The sequence below is a fragment of the Pezoporus flaviventris genome, unplaced genomic scaffold (genome assembly GCF_033815535.1).
Source record: "Pezoporus flaviventris isolate CSIRO_AGI_PZ_B2104156 unplaced genomic scaffold, CSIRO_AGI_Pfla_v1 ptg000213l, whole genome shotgun sequence".
NCBI classification, from domain to species: Eukaryota; Metazoa; Chordata; class Aves; order Psittaciformes; family Psittacidae; genus Pezoporus; species Pezoporus flaviventris.
In genome coordinates, this window is record NW_026892761.1 from 6,651,356 (window position 1) to 6,672,703 (window position 21,348).

Sequence of the window (21,348 nt, forward strand, 5' to 3'; positions counted from 1 at the left end):
CCCCAGTGTCCAGCAGAGAGAAAAGAGAGGCCAGCTGTCACTGCAGTGGGACCCAATGCATTTGCTTGGCCTGATGGAAATCTCATATTTCAGTAGATAGATTGCATATGCTAAGGCTGGCTTTAGCCAGGGCTACAGGTGTTAGATGAGACCGTTCCCTGGGATTGCTGGAAGTCTCAAGTTACTCCTATAGAATAACATTGTGTGTAAACACAAACAGAGAGAGCACAAACATGTCAATTAGCAAAATGAACTCCGACACCTGATGTGGTCTAGAACGCAGCACATCTTATCTTTGGTGGAAATATCACTTTATCGGAACAGCCCCAAAGTGTCCTGTCATGCTAAGCCATATACACAAACGTGAGGTCAAAACACATACAGTGGGTGTTGGGTCTGCAGTCACCTTGAGGGGCATGAATGATGTGTGAAGTTTGAGGTTCCCGTTCCTGAAAAGCTGCCTTTGACAAGATCTGCTTCAGCAAAGGCAGGGCGAGATCATGCACCAGACCAGTGGGAATTAATCAGACTTCACATGCTATACCTCATCAACTTCAAATTTACCTTGAAGGATCAAACTAACAATAAGTAGGACCCAGCACACCCGGAGTCAGCTGCCAAACCCACAACTCTGTCAAAGTGAGCAAAAAATAAACGCCAGTCATGCCATTTGGCATCTCCTCCAGAAGGCAGAATGCATTTGAGAGCTCTCGTAGCTCCAGAGACTCTTCAGCACTCCTGAGAAACTGGGCTGAGCCACCTCCAAGTAGTCCCTCCCAACACTGCCATAATCTTCATACACTGGAAAAACTGGTGGGTACCTGACACTGCAAACCAAAATTGCTGTTGTGTGAGCCTGCCTTCCTCATAGTAACAGGTAACACATTGCAAGGCACAGCTTTTCTCTGCTAAGTGCTGCAAAACCTGCTGAGATCTATCACATTCTTACCTGGGGAAGATTAGAGGCTAAGAACAACCATGTGTTGACTAACCTAAGTTTAATTCATCTCACTGGCAAGAGGTACAGCTGTAAAGCGAGGGGGTATTTAATGCCAGAATATTAGCATTTTTCACCTCTATTCCACCCTAACAAAAGCTATTCTTTGAGAACAAACCCAGTCCTAAGTGCTGCCAGTCACAACCTTCTTCTTGCCAGCAGAGGTAATACTGTGTTGGTCTCCTCTTCAACACCAGTCAACTTCAGAGGTAGGATAGCTCCCATTTGTTGACAGGCAGACTGGTAGATTCACTCACACAGAACACAACAACAAAATGATGGTTTTCCGCTTGCTTTACCCTTTCTAGGCCAGGTTTGCTCTTGCCTGTCTCTGGGAGACTCTCTTATTTACTCTTTCTTCTACACTGTCATATTTAATTGATAGCAATAGTTACTGCACCAGGCAGTCATGAGGATTACTTAATTAATGCTTCTGAACCACTTTAAGATCCTCAGATGAAAGAAGCTAAGAAACGCAATGTATAATTATTATGTATTATTAATAAAACTTCTGGCACATTGACAGGAGAGAAAACAACACTTTTTGGTTGTTTTCCTTTTCTTTTCTAAAGCGATTGAACTTTCATGCTATGAAGAACACATTTACCAGAAATTCCCAGATAAGCAAACAAAGAGTGAAAGCTCCCTATTCCACCAGAGAGGCTGGGTTCTTCTGGCAGCAGACAGCAAACATCACCTCAGAAAGTGGGTTACACTCCTTTCCTATCCTGACAGTCAATGAACCTATAGTTTTTAAGAACAGCAGACATGGAGAACTACAAGGATGTTACAGTAATTGCTCATAGTGGAAGTGGTTAAATGCTCCAATTACAAGAAATAAAGGGTTTGTTTAATGTCTGATCAGTACAGTTAATAAAAGCACATGATACAAAAGAAATAAAGTGTGCTGAGCAGTAGATGGATATTTTGAAATGAACAAAAATTACAGCCATGTGAAGGAAGTTTTTCAGAGCTGAAAATGTGCCAAATACACACAAGATTCCAAGAAATATGAAGAAACCCAATCTGAGATTAATTCCTAGGCAGTTTCATGGAAGTGTATTACAGCTGCCTTCTGAACACATATGGCTGGAATCCAGCTGCACCAGAGAAGAAAGTGGTCCAGGGATTAGGGGTGGATTATGGCTTAATTCCTTGCTCCATCACAGGCCCTGAGAAGCCAGTTAGTCCCTCTGTACCCTCTCAAGTAAACTGGGATAACTGTGCTGCTCTCCTTCACAGGACAACTGGAAGGGCAAACACACTATGACGCATTTGGATGCTAGGGTAGAGAAAGCTGATGCTGAATTGCTGCAGAAAATGGTAACAAAAGACTGGACTTAGTCATATAAAAGGATCCTCAGGGAAGCAAGAAGCTGCTTCTGGTGCTCTGTGCTACAGCATGTTACCATTCCCAGTTTGTGCTACCCTCACACACTACTGAAACCAGCCAAGCAAAGCGTACCTGGCACATGGCAGAGATTTCTTGTCATGGAAAGCATACTTAGTGCAGTTCTTTCCCTCTACAAACACTTTCAAATATTAAGACAAAGACAGACGTCTCTGCTTGCATCTTCAGTTCATTCTGCTAGCAAAAAGAATTGTTTTCTTTTTAATAAATGCCCGCAAGGAATCTTAGATTTAAAATAAAATCTGGGAAGTACAGTCATGTTTTCTTCATCCGTACCAATGAAAGCACATTTCTGGGGTTTATGCTCTTTAAGCACTGCAAATGAGAATTACAACTCCATTTTGTTCAAAAACCGAGCAAGAGCAAATGGACTTAAATAAAACAAAACTAATCTGTGCTTCTGGCTAGAGGCTCTGCATGAATCTTAGTCCAAACAGCACTAAGTTCGACTCATCATAGTTGGAACTGATTATGTACTGCAGAAAAAATGAACTTTGAAATAAACTGCCCCTTCCATTTGTTTTGACCTGTTCATCCAGCTTTCGTTAGTGACATAGGTTTTAATCAGATCTGATGGATGCCTGATGGATGTTGTCAATACGAGGTTCGGGTACCAACAAATACTTCAGGTTTTGCTTTACTATGTATTTTTCTTGTCCAAACCTGGGTTTCTGACACAGCTGAGATGCAGAGCACTGAGTTAAGGCCACCTTCCCCACACTGCAGTGCCAGCATCTCAGGAGAGGAGTCACAAAACGTCCATAGCCATTGGACTGATGATCCACATTGTTGGACCAGAGCAACTGCAAGCTTCAGCTAAACCACTCACAGGAATCATGACGTGTCTAGGAGAGACTTGTGAATGGGGAAAAGGAGAACATTCCTGAGAACATCAGTACCTCTTTAAGGCCAGGCTGAAGAGAGTTCCCACAACACCAAAAAAAAACATTCTCTGACCCTCACATTCACACAAAGACTGTTCCTATCAAAGGTTGGAACACGTTTGTCTGAGGAGATGCTACTGCTGAGTAATGTTTGAATTGTTCATTATACTTGCTGTGCTGAAAGTGGAGCTGGTTGCTAGGATTAGTTTTTAATTGAAAACAAATACCTTTCTTATGCAGGTTAATTTTGGTACAAAGGAATTCCCCTTAGGAAGGGCAACTTTAATGTAGTATATGTGCATACATGTCGATGTATACTGTGTTGCATAGGTATTATAATTTATTTCATAATTTGACAATACATTCTACACATTGACATAATTCTATACGTCTAACATAAGTATTCTCTTGCTATTCAAATCAGCTTAACAACATTCCCTCCCTGCAGTCAGAACTGCCACAGAGCACCCTGAAAACACTGCAGTAGATACCTTCTGCTTTTAGATCTACCAGTGGAAACCTTGCCATCTTTCTTCAACCACTCATTCCTCAAACATGACAACATTTCCCAGAACCTTCCCATGCTCATTCAAGTAGGAATACTTGTGCTGAAACAAGGAGCACAGGTACCTCCATTCCCCTTGGGTAATCTGTCAGAGGGCTGCCAGCTTTCCCTCTGCACTCTCTCAGGGGAGGCAGCAGCCAGGGGCCAGTGGAAGCTCACCTACACCATGAAAATGTACTGGGGACAGAGGAAAGCCAGGGTCCCCCCAGCAATGCCCTGACCCTCCTCACTGACCTTGGCAACGATCACCTCTTCACTTTAAGATGAGGATAATACATATACCACAGGTTTGTCCTGGCCTTAACTAATCCATCTTTTCAAAGCACTTTGAGAGCTTTGCTTGATGAGCATAGACATCATAATACTCATCTGTTCCCATTACATTCAATGGAGTTTTACCCTCCACAGAAGTAGGGCTGGGGCTGCTGGTGTTAGTGGGGAACCTAGAAAATAAACATGCTTGGATGTTTAATTATCAGCGTTTTGGGAGGGGCTATTAGCAGGTACAAAGGCATGGTGCTCACCTAGGGGTGCTCAGCACTGCTACAGGCTTGCTCTAGAATGAAGAAAAGATTTTTTCACTAAAAAACAGAATGAGACCTACCAAAATCTGCTGATAAACATGTTCAGCTAGTGCCAGGTTGTAAAGCAGACAGGAGAGGCCAAGAAAAGCTAGGAGAGCCAGAAACCAGAGACCAGCCAAACCCAGTGGGGAAGCTTACTACAAGGTTTATTTTTGCTGTACTGAGCAATGAAGAACACCAAGAAGTGAACATGTGGTTATTGCCCCAGGGACTAAACTTAGGGCAAGGTCATGTTAAGGTTAGAGTGCCAAAGCAGCTCAGGCATGACAGTTAAGTGACAGTGTGTGGGGCAGGGAGCCAGCTGTTGCCAGCTCATAGGTCTGTGGCACAGAGCTGATTTATCCACTCAGCCCTTAAAGCAGTTTTGCCTCACAAGGACAGCAACCACCAAGCCTGAGCTCATCTACCACTATGATACAGTGGTACCCCAGTGCTGGTGCTCGCAGTCCTAGTGCATGGGAAGCTAACCCAGCCAATGACAGAGCTGAGCCTCTAGGCCTTGAAAACAAACTGAGCAACTCATGACAGCAAGAGGCTGAACCTTGTCTGCCTTAATGTAGTGGAAACAATGACAACGTATAGCTCTATATATAGCTTTTTGAGAGAAGGCTAATATCAATGTCTTGCTCACATTTACTGGCCCCATTATGCCTCATCTATTGCTGCCAGATATCTCCATGGAGTAAATCATAATGACTGTGTTTATTATAAGAACTAAGTGATCAGCTGTGAACTTTCTTTGACATAAATATTTTGTCATTAGCAATGACAAATAGAAACATTCATGTTGTTAAACTAACATTGGATTATTCCTCTCCATGGGGGTATTCACAAATCAGTAGGAAATTGTGATCTTCAGGATCATGAGGAATAGGTAAAAGGAGGAATGGGATGGTAAGGATATTTATCCCACTGTGTAAGAAGAATAAAGCAAAGAAAGTGCTTTAGGAAGTGAAAAGAACTGATTTTTGCACACAGCTATGGAGTGCCTCTGCATAGCTCTGAATTCCTCTGTAGTCAGGGCACAAACATCAGGCACTTCATGCTTGACTCGGCAGCACGTGCCAGTGCTTTGCACAGGTACCAGCCAAAGCTGCACCTGCACAGCGTGTGCATTACACCATGCCAGTATTTCCGGGGGGGAATCAGGCCCAGCACTTCTCTTCTGAACCCCATTATTACACTAAACCTCTGCAGTCACAGCTGAGCAAAACAGGGATTTTCCATTCTTGCAAGCTTCCTTGCATTTCTGACTGGTGATGTCGGCACCTTTAACTACGTTTGCTCAGAGGCTGAGCAGCGACGGGAATTAATTTCTCAGAGAGATTTTTCTAAAGGTACAAATGAGAGTTGGCACTTTAAAAATAGCAGCGACTATACTTCTATAGCACACATCCTCCAAGGAATTCAGCCCAAGCAAGCTTGGTGCTTCCCTCCTGAGGCAGGCAAACAGTCTCTCACAGATGTGGATGCTTAGGCTCAGGAAGGACCACAGAATTGCTCCAGGCTCTCCTAAGCAGAAAGTTACAGCTAAGGCAAAAATCCAGGAGTATGCCTACATACATATGTTTATGCATGCTTTATTTCATCAACTGTATGGAAAGTGCATCAGAAGAACTACGAGTTTTACCTTTCCTTTTTAAAAGGTCTTTAGAGACTGCAGACCTTGGCTTGGGTTCTAAACTGCTGAACCCAAACCCTTTCCAGGCAAGAAACATCAGGCAGCTGCCTTGGATCCAAAGGCTGCAGTAACAGGTCTGGAGAAAGAATCAGCTTTGAAGGGTGAGGATTCCACCTGGAGAGCTTAGAAGCAGCTTACTGTTGGCAGATGTATCCCATGAAGGAAATAATATGGGACGCTACATTAAGGATGTGGGAGACTAACAAGCCAATGTGATTTTGTGCAAGGGTGTCTCCTATGTTACAAGGATTCCCAGCAAGACTCTTCAGAGCTAGGAAAGAATCACAGGACATAATTACCAGGCTGACAATGCTACCAGGGTTTGGGTTGGTTTGGTTTTTTTTCTGGGTTCCCCCCCAAAAATAACTAGGAGTTTAGGGAGTCTGTAATGGAGAGGAGTTCTGGGAGCTTCCAGCACATCAGTATATAGTGGGAAGGTCACCAGTGAAATAGAAGCAGAGGACATAGGAATTAGGGCTTCCCAGACAAAAGATTTAAGAAGTTCAATGGAAGGACAAGCACCCAGAAAGGAGCTGCAGGATAAAAAGAGATTGATGCAGAACAGAGGTCGCTTATATGTCCACAGGACAGTGCTGTGCTAGAAACCCAGTGGTAAGCTATAAACCAAAGTGGCGAATCCCTGAACCCTGAGGAAAGGCTTTGGAATGAGGCTCTGCTTTTGAGGATCTCTGAAGAAAGGATGAAGGGAAAAAAAGTCTCCTATATATAGAAGAAAAGCCAAGGCAGTAACTGCATCAGAAAAACGAAAGGCAGAGATGCAAGAAAATACGGGCAATTTGGCTTTAACAGACAAAGGCAACATCTGCCCTGTGATGGGAGCCTCAGAGACAGGCAAGACATGGCTAAGATGTGACCCATGCAATTAGGGAGAGGGGTTTCCTCTGCTGAAAGCTAAATTCAGGCAGGTTTAGAGATGAATGAAACTGCACGCCATAAGGAAGGGCCAGGAATAGAAAGCCCATGTGGGGGAAGAGAGCTCTAGATGTAGCGAATGCATCTCCAAGAGGTTTTATCATTCTTATTTTGTCACTACTATCAACAATAATAAGAAAAGAGCTTACAGAGCAACCTCTTGAATCCCTAAGCAATGCATCGAGAGATTAGCAGCAGAGAGCAGTGGGCAGCTCGAGAAAAGCTGTTCAACAAATGTAGAGGCATGCATAATAAGATTACTGAATTGGAGTTGCATGTTTTCAAGGATAAACGTGATATTGCACTGGCAAAGACATAGTAGGAGCAAGGGAAAGGATGAGAAATCACCTGTCAGAACAGAGGGACTGCTGCAGCAGAGCTTCCAACAGGACAGGGACAAGTGGGAAGTGGAGGCAGCGAGGAGGAGAGGAAGTGCACATCCTACTTGACATGCAGATATGCAGAGAAGCATTTTGCAAAGTGGGTGATGTCATCGTGTTTTTCTCAGCCTTCAGGACAGCAAGAGAAAAATAGATGAAGCCAGCACATGCAGAGGAGTCTGTAAGACGAGCAGACTTCCCCCACACACCCCATGCAACACTAATTGCTCAGATATTGATCAGGGAAATAACTCGTAAGAACTAAAAGAAGAAAGGATTTCTTTTCCTCCTAGGAGACAAAAAGGGCAATGCTCTTGCAGAGTTGCTGGAAAGGTCCAGGTGATCACAGAATTACCAAGACCATATAATTAAGAGGTTGAGTTGGTCTAATTTGTTAACACTGGAAGGCATGGAAAAACTGCAGCCTGATGGTTTTCAGGAGGTCATTGCAGTCTAGTCGGAATTACAGCTAGGCTGGTTCTCCCAAGGGGCACAAACATCTCACTGGGCACATGAGACCAGCACCAATCCTAACTATCTTGGTTAGCAAAAACCAACCAGCTACAGAAGGGACCCCTGCTCTGGTCACCCAGGGCTGCTGGCTGGGTTGTGAGTGACAGAAACCTGCTGCCCAGGCTTAGCTTTGGCAAGGGAAAGAGTAATTAAGATTAAAAGCCCAAACCAGAGTGCTTGAGAGCTGCTATCTACTATTGCCCTGTCATGGACATTTAGTCCCAAGAAAAAGCAGCAGTTCTGCTTGGCTTCTGGAGAGCTACTTTTCTTTCCTGAGGAAAGGAAAAGCTGCCACACAGTAAAATGTAATACCTACCCCAGAAAATATCTGCACCTCATCTTCATCTAGGTAAATCCAGACAGAAGTGAGCACCAGAGAGTCCTCTATACTTAAAAAATGATGTTGTGTGTGCACCAAAGTACAGGGAGAATACTATTCAAAAAATTAAAAACCAACCACCAAGCTATTGAGCTAGACAGCAAGAATGATAAAATAAGCAAAAACAGTGATTGCAGGAAGAGGAGGAAGCATCCACAAAGCCTGCAGTGAGTATTTCTCAGGGATATACAGGCAAATAAAGTCACAGGAAGCAGGAGAAACTGATCTTTTAAAATATCCTGTAAGGCTGGGGTGACAAAGAGTAAGTTGTTACTAATACTGTTGGCTGTTCAGCCTGGAGAAGAGAAGGCTGCGTGGAGACCTCATAGCAGCCTTCCAGTATCTGAAGGGGGCCTATAGGGATGCTGGGGAGGGACTCTTCATTAGGGACTGAAGTGATAGGACAAGGGGTAACAGGTTAAAACTTAAACAGGGGAAGTTTAGATTGGATATAAGGAGGAAATTCTTTCCTGTTAGGGTGGTGAGGCACTGGAATGGGTTGCCCAGGGAGGTTGTGAATGCTCCACCCCTGGCAGTGTTCAAGACCAGGTCGGACGAAGCCTTGGGCGACATGGTTTAGTGTGAGGTGTCCCTGCCCATGGCAGGGGGGTTGGAACTTGATGATCTTAAGGTCCTTTCCAACCCTAACTATTCTATGATTCCATGATTCTATACCTGCCTATTAAATATTATTTCATGTAGAAGGGGAGAGCCCCTCAGTGCTCAGTTTTGTGTATAGTTTTCCCACTGGGCAAAGTGATCACAAGGGTGTGCAGCACAGCAAGCACCCCTAAGTTAAATGGGCTGATGGGTGAAATAGTTCAGGCACCGGTTGCACAATTTGACCCTGGGGAAGGGCTGGAGAGCTGCCCCATGGCTCTACAGCACCTTGCACAAGGTCGGTGTGGCTTCGGTTACATCTGCAAAGGACTGCAGCATTATAGGAAAGGAGCAAACACCCCTCTGCTAGTGCTGGGGAGTAACAAGGCAGCAAGCCTGGGGCTTCAACAGCCATCTGATGCCTCATTATAGAGATCTTGAGGCTCTCAGAGCAGGTATTATAAAATCTTACAGAGCATTCTTTCCAGTCACGTATAGAGTGAAGCATCGCACATAAATAAGACACTGCTTGCCATGAGGTAGGTAGTTCAAAAACCAGACAGATTGGTCAAGAGATACGGGTAAATCCACAGTGGATAAAACAGCAACAAAAATGAAGGTTTGGGGAATTCTTTGCTTATTTAAATGCCATTTTCCACCCCATGGTACATCACATAATTCCTTAAAATCCCCAAACACACACAATTGAACACCTCTCAGTATTTAACCAGTTCCAGGATAACCATGACAAGTTCTGCAGTAAGCTGTTGTGGAGGAGTCAGGTCAGGTTCTGTGCAGGAAAGCCCACTTTGCTGGTGTGGAACATGGCTTACAGAGGGGTTGTGCTGGGTCTGGGTTAGAACCTGCACTTGTAGCCATTTTTTAGATACCTTAAAGAGAACATGAAAGTAACCTGTATTTGTTCCAATTAGATGGAAAAACCTTTGCACTGAGTGGTACCAGTCTGAAGAAAAAGAATAAATGAGAGTAGTACAGACTTTCCAAACAATGACTTTAGGTCCTTCGGTGATAATCATTAAACCTCAGAAGAGTTTACTTTGTTCTCTTTCTAAAGGAACAGTTTGAGCTCCCAGACCTGGCAAAGCAGATGCAGTCTGGCTTCAGGAAAGCTGACAGAAGTTCCTGGAGGCCCATAGCCTCAGCAGAAGTGTTTCACTGAGCGGACACCTGAGGAAAGCTGGGCAGGAGCTACCAGGCAGCAGCTCAGATTTAGAAAATGCAGCCTGAAACAGAGCCCGGGCACAGCTGGTTAGGTCAGATAACAGGTCAGGCTGCCAAGTCCCTCTCCCCACGTCCTTCCATCAGAAGTTGAAAGCTGAGTCCAGCCTATTCAGTATGTGGACTGAATTCTCATGAAGGCGATCAAAGCAAAGGGCATACTCTGGCACAAGAGAATAAGCTATCCACCAGCAGGGAGAAAATCGGATAAAGAATAGGCTTAGCAGCTCTGCTGTCCCTGCCTGCTAAGCTAATTGTTCATCATGCCCATTTGCCTTGCTATGCTTGAAATGAGGAGAAATTCATGTTTGTGAACTGCTGGAATATTTGAGGTCTGAGAATGTACAGCACCATTTTCATTACAGTAATAAAGTCACAGAATGGTAGCTTTAAACGCTAAGGATAATAATGCAATATAATGCAATACCATTCACTCAATTAATCCACAGCCTGCAATGTCGAATGCACTTACTCTGAGAATTTTCTCAGAAAATGAAGCTAGAGTGAATTTCATCTATAAATCACACAAGACACTTATTTGGCAAGAATGACCTCTGCTCATACACAATAAATCATGAACATCAACAGTCTCTAATGGATTTTGAGTCAGTGCCACAGACAGCAAAGCCCGGGGCCTGTGTTTCAGAATTCCAGGACTCTGCCAAAGGAGCCTTATAAATGATTAATGCATTCAGCAGTGTCATCTGTGCCATTGGAGAAAAAAAAAAAAAAAGACATTCTGGGGCTCCATTTGCCATTAGAAATGTGATAATTGGTTAAGCAGCTGACCATGCCTTTCCCTTCCCCTGCCAGAATGAGCCATTTAGCTCCACACTTCATAAAATCCCTTCCCCAAACTTTTGTACATGCTGTTGGTTCATGACATGCAACATTTTGGTAAGAGAGGGAAAGAGATCTGTTTTCATAAGTAGTCCACCACAACCAGACTTCCTATGGGATGGAGCCGAGGTTTGCATTTGCAGATGCACATACAACATGGAGGCGACATTAAAGAGGTAACTGGGGCCTCTTTCTACTTTGGCATACCGTGAAGATGCCAGTACATGGAAAATCCAAGTTTTGATCCCTACTTCTCAGTCTCTCATGCTTTTCAGTTATTCATCCCACAGTTTTCAACCTCTCCCCCTTCACTTTTGTCCCCATGGTTACTGAATCACTGTGTTCACAGAGATTTTCCTAACTAAAGAATATGTGACTAACATGAGACAGCTAAAATACCAGAGCCAACTCTGACATTGGTTTCTCCTAACATGGGTCTTATCTTCCAAATGCCTTCAAATAGATCTCTTACACTGGCACCAACTTCAGAGTAAACAGTACTTCAACTATTGACAGCGACAGAGCCGCAACAGCATTGCACAGGGAGACTTAAAAGAGTCTTGAATCAGGCAAAGCATGAAATTCTTAGTTGGAAGCTACCTTCCTTTTGAGTGCTGATACAAATACCTAGGAGATGTATTTCACCAGAGAACTTTGATTTAGGTCCTAGAAGGGAAGGCATTATTTCCTGACTGGACGTGGGTCTACAAGTTCAAGCAGATTTCCTCTTCTTAAAAGCCAGTTTGGTTAAACAGTAGGACACACATTTTGGGCCCAAAGAAATCTGTCACAAAACACATCAAGACAGGACACTGGATAGCAAGTCTACAACCTCCAGCCACAGCAGTCAGTGTATACTGCTGGCCCACAGGTCAGTGAAGCTGCTCCCCCCTTGGTTAGCAGCCTGGGATGCACCAGGGATGCTTAAAATAGATCCTTTCCAAACTACACCAAAAAAGATACTTTAAAACCTGTTTGCATCTGAGAGGCCTTTCTGCCCTTTACTCACAACATCCATCCAGCCACAAGTGCCTAGATGCTAAAGCAAGGCTAGCAGGACAGCACTTCATGTAAGCACCACCAGAAATGAGCCAATATAGACAACACTTGAAAATAAATGTGGAGTTCTTACCTTGGCCGCTACGGAGGAGTTGGGCTTCTCCAGGAGATCCCAGAGCTTTTTCCTTTTGTCAGCACAGCAAGTGTTATCAAATTCCTCCCCTTCCCTTTCCCTCAGTGTCTCGGCTTCTCTCTTCAGCTCCTCATTCATCTGCTCCTTTTTCTGGTGGTAGCGGGCCTGGCAGCAGGACTCCAGGTAGATCTCATCCACCCCCCAGTAGTCCAGCTCCTGGCTGAAGGACAAGGCGCACATCTCCTCCATCATGTGCAGCTTGCCAGTACGGTAGAAGTTCAAGATTGAGGTGAATGCCCCGGGATGCCTGTCAAAGAAGTACTCATTCTCTTCCAGGTTGTAGTCATCACAGATCTCCATAAGGGAGTCGTGTGTGTTGCAGTCTCTGAGCTTACCCAGCCTGGTCCGCGGCAACCTGTCCAAGGTCCGCCAGAGAACCTCGTGGGCCAGCCCCCCCACGTTGAGCTTGACCCTTCGGGAGCAGGCCTTGCTCCTGACGATCTCGGTGGGGTCCGGAGGCAAAGAGGTAGTAGAGCGAGATCCATGCTTATTCATCCCCAGAGGCATCTCTGGTCCCCCTCAGGCTGGACGCTCCAAGGTGCGGCGTGGGGCAGGGTGCGCGGGGACCGGCTCTCCTCACCTCTCCTTCCCCTCCATGCCCCAGAGCTGCAAGAGAAGCCAACCATGGGTCCCCGCCCGCTGACCTGCGCCCGCCTCGGCGCTGCCTTATCCCCGCGGGGGGCGCCCGGCCCCGCTAATCTGCGGGGGGCGGCGGCGCTGTCCGCCCGGGCGGTGCTGAACCGCGCTCCGCGCAGCTCCGGGCGCTGTCCGCGGTGCTGAAGGCCGCCCGATCCCACGTGTCGGCCAGGCTGCTGTCGCCGAGCTCCCCCGGGCGGCGGCCCGGTGCCCCCCTCCTCTGCCCGGGAGGGTCTCTTGCACACCCCGTCCGGGAGAGCCGCGAGGGCTGGGCCAGCCCCGGAGCCTCTGCTAGCAAAGGCCCGGGAAGTGCTGATTGACAGGGGAGGGCACAGAGCTTCCCCCCGCACCCCCCCCCCCCCCCCAGCGCCACTCAGCAACGCGCCCCAAAAAGGCTCCGAGCCGCTAGCCAGGGGTGCGCTGGCCCCTTGTCCCCCATCCGGCAACCGGCTAGGAGCGTGCCGGCCCTGCCACCACTTTCTCCCGCAGAGGGGCCCTGCAGGACTACGGACCCCAGGTGCCCCCACGACCCAGCCGGGGCAATTCCCCTCCTGGGAGCCGGCGATGCTCTCCGCCCTGTCCAGCCATGTAGGCTGCAGGGAAGCGTGGAGGCTTTTTATAACTCCAGCTTTGCAGATTTCCCAGAGGAAACCGCTGGGGAAGGTAAAAGGGGAATTCGCAGCCACTCTAACGACTCGCTCTCCCTCTCTTGACTGCCCAGGGACACCCACACACACACCCCACGCCGACCTCTGCATAACAGGGAAATCAACGAAAACCGGAATTCGGAATAAGGCAAAAGCCCCGAACCTTCCTAGCAAAGCCGGGTGCCTTATGACAGCCCTAAGCACTGTTGCTTACACAAGATGGCACGGAGAGAAACCCGGGCGCAGGAAAGAACGGCTCCCCCATGCTCAACTGGCGCAGCTCCGGGGCCTCAGCCCCCTCCCCACCTACCCAGGTACCCCCAGCCTCAAGAACCAAACACCGCCGCTGTCTCCCTGCCGCCGCCGTGCACAGGGAAAGGCTCCCGTCCCTCGGCCCGAGGCCGGCCCGCACCTACCTCCTCCTGCGGGCTCCCAGCGAGGCGGTGCGGGGCTGTGCGGGGCCGAGGGTGGCTACATCCTGCGGCGGGGCGGGCAGCAGCGGCGGCCCCGCTCGCATCCCCCCGCGGGCAGCCTCAAGGAGGAGGGATGGCGGCAGCGCTCCCGGCTGTCCGCGGAGCCCGGGGGGAGGGGAAGGGAAACGAGGTAAATCGGATCCTTCGCAAGGAAGCCTTCCAAGGCCTTCCCTCGGCGGCGGCTCCTCACTCCTGCCTACAGTCAACGCCGAAACCGCATCTGCCCCCGCCCCCCCCAGGCTCTCTCTCGGTGCAGACACAAAGGAAAGCTTCGGTGCTTCCTTCTGCTGCCTCGGAACGGAGATCAACAAGTCTAGTCTGAGCCTCCAGCTTTTCCCTGCAATTCTGTCCCGGAGTTGTTTGGAGTGAATTGGAAGTTGGGGGTGGAAGAGAGGAAGGCAGCTCCACCGTGAGCTGGGATGCAGCATTGCAGGGAAGGTTAACGCTTTCCTGGCTGGGCCCCACCGCCCCGGGGCTGACTTCCAGCTCGGAGACGCCTAGAAGGGACCTAGCACAGTGGGGAGAGCCAGAGCATCCTTCCTTAAGGGGATAGGTCTGTTCCAGTCATTCTCCAGCTCCCGGTGGTATCACCCATGAAAACAGGAGCAGGGATTGGTGCCAGAAAAAAAGTGATGAGCAGAGAGCACTGATAATCCCAGCAGGGCCCCTATTGCTTCCCAGGCCCTGCTTGCTGAGCCAGGAGCAGCTGAGCTCAGAACGGCTGCACATTCCTCTATGGCTGAGGAGTGAACTGGGCCCTTATTCTCACCGCAACAGCCCTCATCAAAGGGAAAAGCCTGATCTCAGGATGGTTGTGTATATTTGCAGGTAGGAGGAATAGCAGTGGAATTCTGCTCCTGGTTAGGACTATGAATAAATAAAAAGCTCTTACTAACCTGAAAACACAGCAGAAATGGAGAAAAGAGTGACTTTCCAGGCAACAGCACAGCACTCAAAGTATCACTCTGCCCCTCTGTCCTTCTCATCTTCTTCCTTCACTCCCAACAGGGGAAATGGACCTCACAGGGAGCCCAGAGCTCCATTAGCACCATTTAATGGGTACATTAGCATCACTTAATGCACTTCACCTGCTTAGGCTGGTGCACCAGAGGTACACAGCAGTGCTTGCTAGCCCTTTCTCCTCCTGTATCGATTGACCATGGCTTTTGGACTCTAGTGACAATTTCAACTACAAGGTTTCTAAAATAGGAGCCAGGTGTTTGTTTTACGTGATTAACTAAGGGAAAAGACCCTCATTGCTGCTTTTCCCTACTTTCTGTTCTTCTCTCCTTAGCCCAGACTTGGCTCCCATGTACCCAATGTCCAGGGTACCCAATATCAATGTTATGTTATTATATTTGGTGTTTAAATGTCCACATCTTCCTTAAAGATAGCTTCCTGAAATCCCAAACACTGTTTGCTTTTCTCCAGAACCTCCCACAACTGGATGTCATCTGCATATTTCAGAATTTCTTACAAGGAGAAGCAGTCACTACTTACCTTTTACTGATGAGGAAATGAAGATCCAGAAAAGCAAGCTCACCCAGAGGGGAAGTGGAAGAAAGAATAGGGTATAAAACTTGTTGACAAGCTGAATCCCAGCCTAGCACCCCTCAAATGAAGTAGCTCCCCCTACCCCATTAAAACCTACAAGCAGTATCCAGAACACTTCAGTTCTCCTCTCACTTTCCCCTCATTCCACCTCCAGACCCCACTTTAGTCCTCTTACAGCAGAGATGGAAACCCCTGATCAGAACTCGGAAGTTAATGATTACAAAGTGCTTTGAAGCTTCCAGCTGGCAGGTGCTGCAGGAGAGCAAGTCATTTGTTTTTTAGCACTGGCATCCAGGGCAAATTATCTCCCCTTGTGACAAACGCTGATGGATCTGTTGTGGGAAGAGGATGCTGGGAGGGAGGATGACAAGCAGCCTAATGCAGGGAGATGCATCAGATTCAATGCAGTTAAATCACTGCGAGAGAAGCAACGTGGGGTTATTATCTTCCTGGATCACTCTTGCTACCCTGCCAATGTCATTCACATGTTCTGCCTAGGGTCTAGAGAACCAGACATGGAGGGGGGGGCACGTGAAGGGTCAATGTAAAGCACAGACTCCTCCAATGCTGTCTACTCACCCTTCCACATGTGCCTCCTCGTCAGCGCTGAAGAACCTCACTAGAGTCTCAGTTAGAAGCTGCAAGAGGGAGCCATGCCCAGGGCAGACCCTTCCACTGGCTGTGCCTGGCGTGATCCAGGAGTCTGGGGAGAGGAGAAGAGGTTTCCATCCCCAGGACGGCTGTTCCCTGCAGCACTTTTTGTCCCACAATAGAGAGTTTGTCAGCAAGGGGCAGTGCAGGCCTGAGGATGCAGAAATGTGGAGCCTGCTTGCTCCTCTCCAAGGTTATCTAACCCACTCCTGGTTTGGATATACCTTTCCATTGGTATTTTTGTACCCTCAGCTTCTGGAAACTTAATTTATGGTTTGTTATTTCCACAGCCCAAGGAGCCAGCCAAATGCTTGAATGCAGTCTGTGGCAAACCCTGTTCTTTTCCAAGTATTACAGCAGCTATTGACAGGGAAACACTTTAAACCTCAAGTACTTTAGAAGAAATATGCAGAGTATGGCAAGTATACGTTCTCCTGGACTTGCAGTCAATGGTATATACCCATCTGGATTTCATCTGCCTGGCAGAAAAGGTCTATAAGACAGTGGTTTTGAGCTACAACATGATATGGAAATAGGCTGGGCCTAAATGTGGAAATATCCCTCTGCTGATCCGCAGTGACTCCTCTGCCTGCATAAGGAGAAGTATCACATCTTCACGAACACCCACTCCCATACAACAGTCTGGCATCTTGTCCACCCTGAGAAGCAAGAGGGGAGGCTGATTTACATCATTCTACTGGTCACAGAAAAACAAAGGGCTGTGAGGAAAGGAAGGCTCCTCTCCCAGCCCATAAACAAGTGCTCAGCCATGTCACAGCGATGGTATGTGAAACAATGGGCTTCCAGCAGAGATGGGAGCAGCAGCTTTGGTGGTCCACGAGTTTTGGCTGGTTCCTGGTGCTGAGGGGATGCTGGGTTTCACATTCTAAAATGAGCTATAAGACGTAACAATAACTCATATTGTTCCTACAGCCTAAGGGCTTGTGACTTGTCCTTGTGAGTGGGAAAGAAAGCCACACACAGTAAGCTGTCTCCGTCACACAGTGTTTCTTATTGTGTCCCTTTAAGGATTCCCTTAATTTCCAGGGATTTTATTTCCAGCCCAGAAACACTTTAGGTACAATTGAGGTTTTCTTTTAGAGTCCAGTTTTTTTTCCTTAAAGGGGGGGGGGGAATCAGGTTTCTTGTCAGAGATCTGTAGCGAGTGTCAAAAAGTGCAAAAAGAACTGACTGCGGAGTAGTTGTGCCACCAAGAGCCCAGGAGTGTGGAAATGCTGGAACACCAGGGAAAAACATAGGAAGCAGATGGAAAAATACAATCCAAAAATGAACCTTAAAGAGACAAGGTGATGTCAGCAGTGGCTGAGCTCCATCATCACATTCTCCACTAGTGAAAGCCCCTTTTGGAGGAGCTCAGCTGTAGCTGCCAGTGTACAGTGCCACAGGGGAGCAAGCTCTGCATGCAAGGGGAAGCCTTGGTAACCACGGCTTTCCTGGCCCCCAGCATGCACCTCCATTCACTCTTGTCCTTTGCCAGCTCCTCTTCTCATCGTGGTGAAAGAAAGCCTTTCCCAAACTGCTTACATATATTTATAAGTCCATCACAGCTCGTTGGTCCAGGAAGAGGGGCCTGACCTCTGCCATGGTCTCAGAGTCCTCAGAGAAGCACCAAAGGATCTGAGAAGGATGAGCTGCTGCACTGGGTGTCTGCCCAAGTGGGAGATGGAGGAAGGAAGGGCAAAGAGATTTCAGCAGGAACCACGTACCAGGGAACAAATGTACTTTGGCAGAGGGCAAACTCTCTGAAGACTCTCAGCTGTGAAAGAGTAAAGACTGGTAAGGACAGCCCTGTCTCTTGTTTGGGAGGACGGTATCCAGTGTAAAGAGTTGTTTTCAGCTTACCTAAACTTTTCACATCCATTTTGAAGTCCCAGGAGTGCCCAAAGTCCCCCCTAGACTTCTCGCCCTCCTGCCACCTCCCAGAGGGGCAGTCCCAAGCTGCACCACTGTTTGCCTGGCACCAGCCCTTCAAACAGCTCTTGGTGCGTAGTCAGCACCAAGAGTTGGGCTCCTTTCGTCTTTGGGAAGAGGGCAGGAAACACGCCAGTGCAAATCGGTTATCAGAGAAGCTTCTTGGTTCAGGTTCCCACAAAGCACATTCAGAGCCACCCCCCTGGCTCCAGCTTTCTGCCTTTCCCAGGATGTGCATTTCCTCCCGCACATCTATTAACTCTCCTCTCTGCTCTCACTGACCACAAGCACAGACCCCATGGCTCCTCTTCCCAAGGATGAATCCAGCAGATCCACCATTCCTCTTGTCTTGATGAGGACGAGCCTGGAAGACTGACTGAAAGCCGTGGAAACACCAGCCTATTCCCTAAGGTGACCAGGTGTGTGAGCCTATCTTGTTCACATCGGGTTTCAGACCAAATACAGACCAAATCCAATTACTTTAGGGAAGAAAAATACACAAACCTTTCTCCTAGTTGAGGAATAAATGGTCCCCAATGGCCAGTTTGTCCTTGCCACCTACCTGCTAGGGAATTTGCAGAATGACCTGAGACATTAATTTGCTCCTACCTGTCAATATCATAGGCCAAATCCTTGGGGCCCCTGGTCCACTGTCCTGCCCAGGAGGGACCAGTGGCAGTGGGATTCCATCAGCTTCTGCATCCCATAGAGGGACTTGGAGGATGTTCCATCCTTCTGGCTTATGCTGTTCAGGCAGGACTGGCATGGAGCAAAACCCAGCTGCTTGTAATACATTATCTAATGGTTAGCTTTAAGCACCAAGCTCTGTAAAGCAGATGGACTTGTTACGCTATTCAACACCTGCAGATTTATTAGCCCCAGAAGAGCTGGAGGTTCGCAGTAGTCACCTCGCCATTAGTCAGGAGGGAGGGCAGCAGAGCTAGAGGGGTTGGCCAGTCTTTGCAGAGGTAGGGATGTGACCTCTCTCTCACAGGGGTTACCAAGTGCCCATCCATCTGGGCTGCTTTCAGCTGATGAGCACTGGAAATGGTCCTGCAGCCATTTACATCCTCTGGGAGCTGTGGCACACCAACCCCATTGGGAGAGCCAGGGTCCAGGACCTAGATGCAGTATCATTCATGGAACTCATGGACAGGACTGATGCCCTCTCTAAGCTCCCACAGTGGCTGGGATCCCTCTGGCAGCTGGGGGAAAGCAGCTTAGCTGGTGAAGCCCCAGGTCTGAAGAGAAGACATAAATGGGGATGTAAGAGAAACTAGATAAATGTTATTGACCCTACCATGTTTGCCATCAGATCTGTGCATTACAAACAAGTCCCTCTGATTCAGAGGCGTAAGGTGCCATTTCTCTCCTTGGGTTGGAGGAAGCATGACTGCTTTAACCAGCATTTGGAGAACAAGTCTGCTTGGAGAGAGTCGCAACAGGAGGGCATGAGAGCTGAGAAAGAGCAGTGGAGGGAACAACAAGTCCACCTTCTCCTGCTAGAGAATATGCTGGCCCGACTTTCAGAAAAGGCTTCTGGCAATGAGACTGCAAGCAGTATATCTAGCAACTGGGCCTCCTAAAGAGCTTCCCCATTCCAGTCCCTGGCAGCATCTTCCCCATGTGGTTGAAACAAACACAAGTGATGTTGCAAAGGAGCCGGGGCTCTGAAGGGCACTCCAGGATGTGGCTGCTCACAGCATCTACACAGCAGGGCAGGAAAAGTCAGGTCTCCTCCTTAAACAGCCTCCACCTGAGCTTAGGGATGGAGTTCCTTGATGTGGAGAGGTGACAACAAAGTAGCTGGGACCTGAACACATTCCTGCTAGGATTCCCTCCTGCCCCACAGCCACCTGATTTCCATCCCTGGCCCATCTCTTGCCCAGGTCCTCTTTAACAAACACAGGCTGAGGATTTAGCCTCAGAGGCAAAGCAAAATCCTAACTCAGCCAAACCACGACACAAAGATAAACTTACTTTGGGGTCTAATGTTGGAAAAATGCCATCACTGGAATGTTCTGAAACATGGCAAGTTTTCTCAGGGTAATGAGAGTAAGAATTGCTCTGTTCTTGCATATATGGATCCATTTCAGACAGTTCCTGGGAGGAAAGTACTATAATATCCCCTTTCAGACTGAAGGAAATTGAGACTGAGAAGGATTAAAGTGACCTGCCAAAAGCTGCATGGGGTGGGGGATGAATGAGCAGCTAAATGTACTTTAAAACTTAAGAGAGATCCTTTAATGAATCCTACCAAGATTGCTGTTTCTGTTACTGCAGCTAACGGGGAGCACGTTTGTCAGAGGCTCTCACCATCAGAGGCAGAAGCATTTACAAGAGCTGCACGTCTCAGAATAAGGCTGATGGAAACACCCAACAGTTTAAGCCTTTTGGTGCTCATCTTCACAAGGAATTAGCAGAAAATAGGCAGGATTTGAAGAACATGCATGAACCCAGCCCTTCATGGCCATTTCCTGATCTCAACTGCCCTAAGGCCTGAATAATCACACTCTTCCTTCTCCCCTCTTTTGTGCCGTTCAGCAACAGTAAAAGCTGGAGCTGCTTTGGGGCCAGGAAACCTCACACCAATGGCTGCAAAGTGACGGGGGGGGGTCAAATCTAATTTCAAGCAACTACTCAATGTTATTTCTAGCACTAAGGGGGATAGGTCCCCTAGGGGCAGGTCCTGGAGGAAAGGTTGGCCATCCAGTGCCACCAATGGGGGTGGCTTCTTGGAGGGGTAGGAGAGCTTTGGTTTCAGTGACATCCAGTCACAGCTGTAGGAGTAGCCCAAATTGGCTCTGCAAAGGGTCACTTCCAGCCTTTCTTGGGTTATTTTGCATCTGTAACTTGTATCTAATGAAATTAATTTTGATTTGCAGGATTATGAAGACCATTTTAAAGCAGCTTATCTAACACTGTTCTCCTTCCCTGGTTTTCCCCAAAGTGTTTGTGGGTGATGCAGAAGGCTGCAATAAGCCGTTCTCGAAGCCTGTCTTGGATAAAACTTCCTCACACAGGACAGCACTACTCCCCATGAATTTTAATGGGCTCTTCTAAACATGCCCTTTTGCTGTACACATGAGTTCTGCAGGGGAATAATACCCAGCACCAGCTAACCAGAAAGAACAAATTGGATGTAATCCTGCAGATTGAAAACACTGCAATAAACTACTGAAAACACAGCTCTGCTTCCTCGATCTTGGAGTGGAGGATGCTGAGAGCACAACAGTTATTGCTGCAGTGCTCAGCGG

At 47.6% G+C, this 21,348-nt stretch overlaps 1 protein-coding gene across 3 annotated transcripts in view; it reads right to left on the reverse strand.

The window, feature by feature from the left end:
* KCNB1 (potassium voltage-gated channel subfamily B member 1) overlaps window positions 1–15,665 on the reverse strand; it is a 128,491-nt gene extending 112,826 nt beyond the window's left edge. The window contains exons 1-2 of one of the 3 annotated variants that reach the window (XM_061441745.1): window positions 15,455–15,665; window positions 12,139–12,804 (exon numbers count right to left, since the gene is read on the reverse strand). In XM_061441745.1, coding sequence (XP_061297729.1) covers window positions 12,139–12,705 — 567 coding nt within the window. In that variant the 5' untranslated portion in view covers window positions 12,706–12,804; window positions 15,455–15,665. Of the gene's footprint in view, window positions 1–12,138; window positions 12,805–13,897; window positions 14,477–14,850; window positions 15,060–15,454 lie in introns of those variants that run through there. The other 2 variants (XM_061441741.1, XM_061441744.1) reach the window with 2 other exon arrangements.
* Between the last annotated feature and the right edge of the window lie 5,683 nt (window positions 15,666–21,348).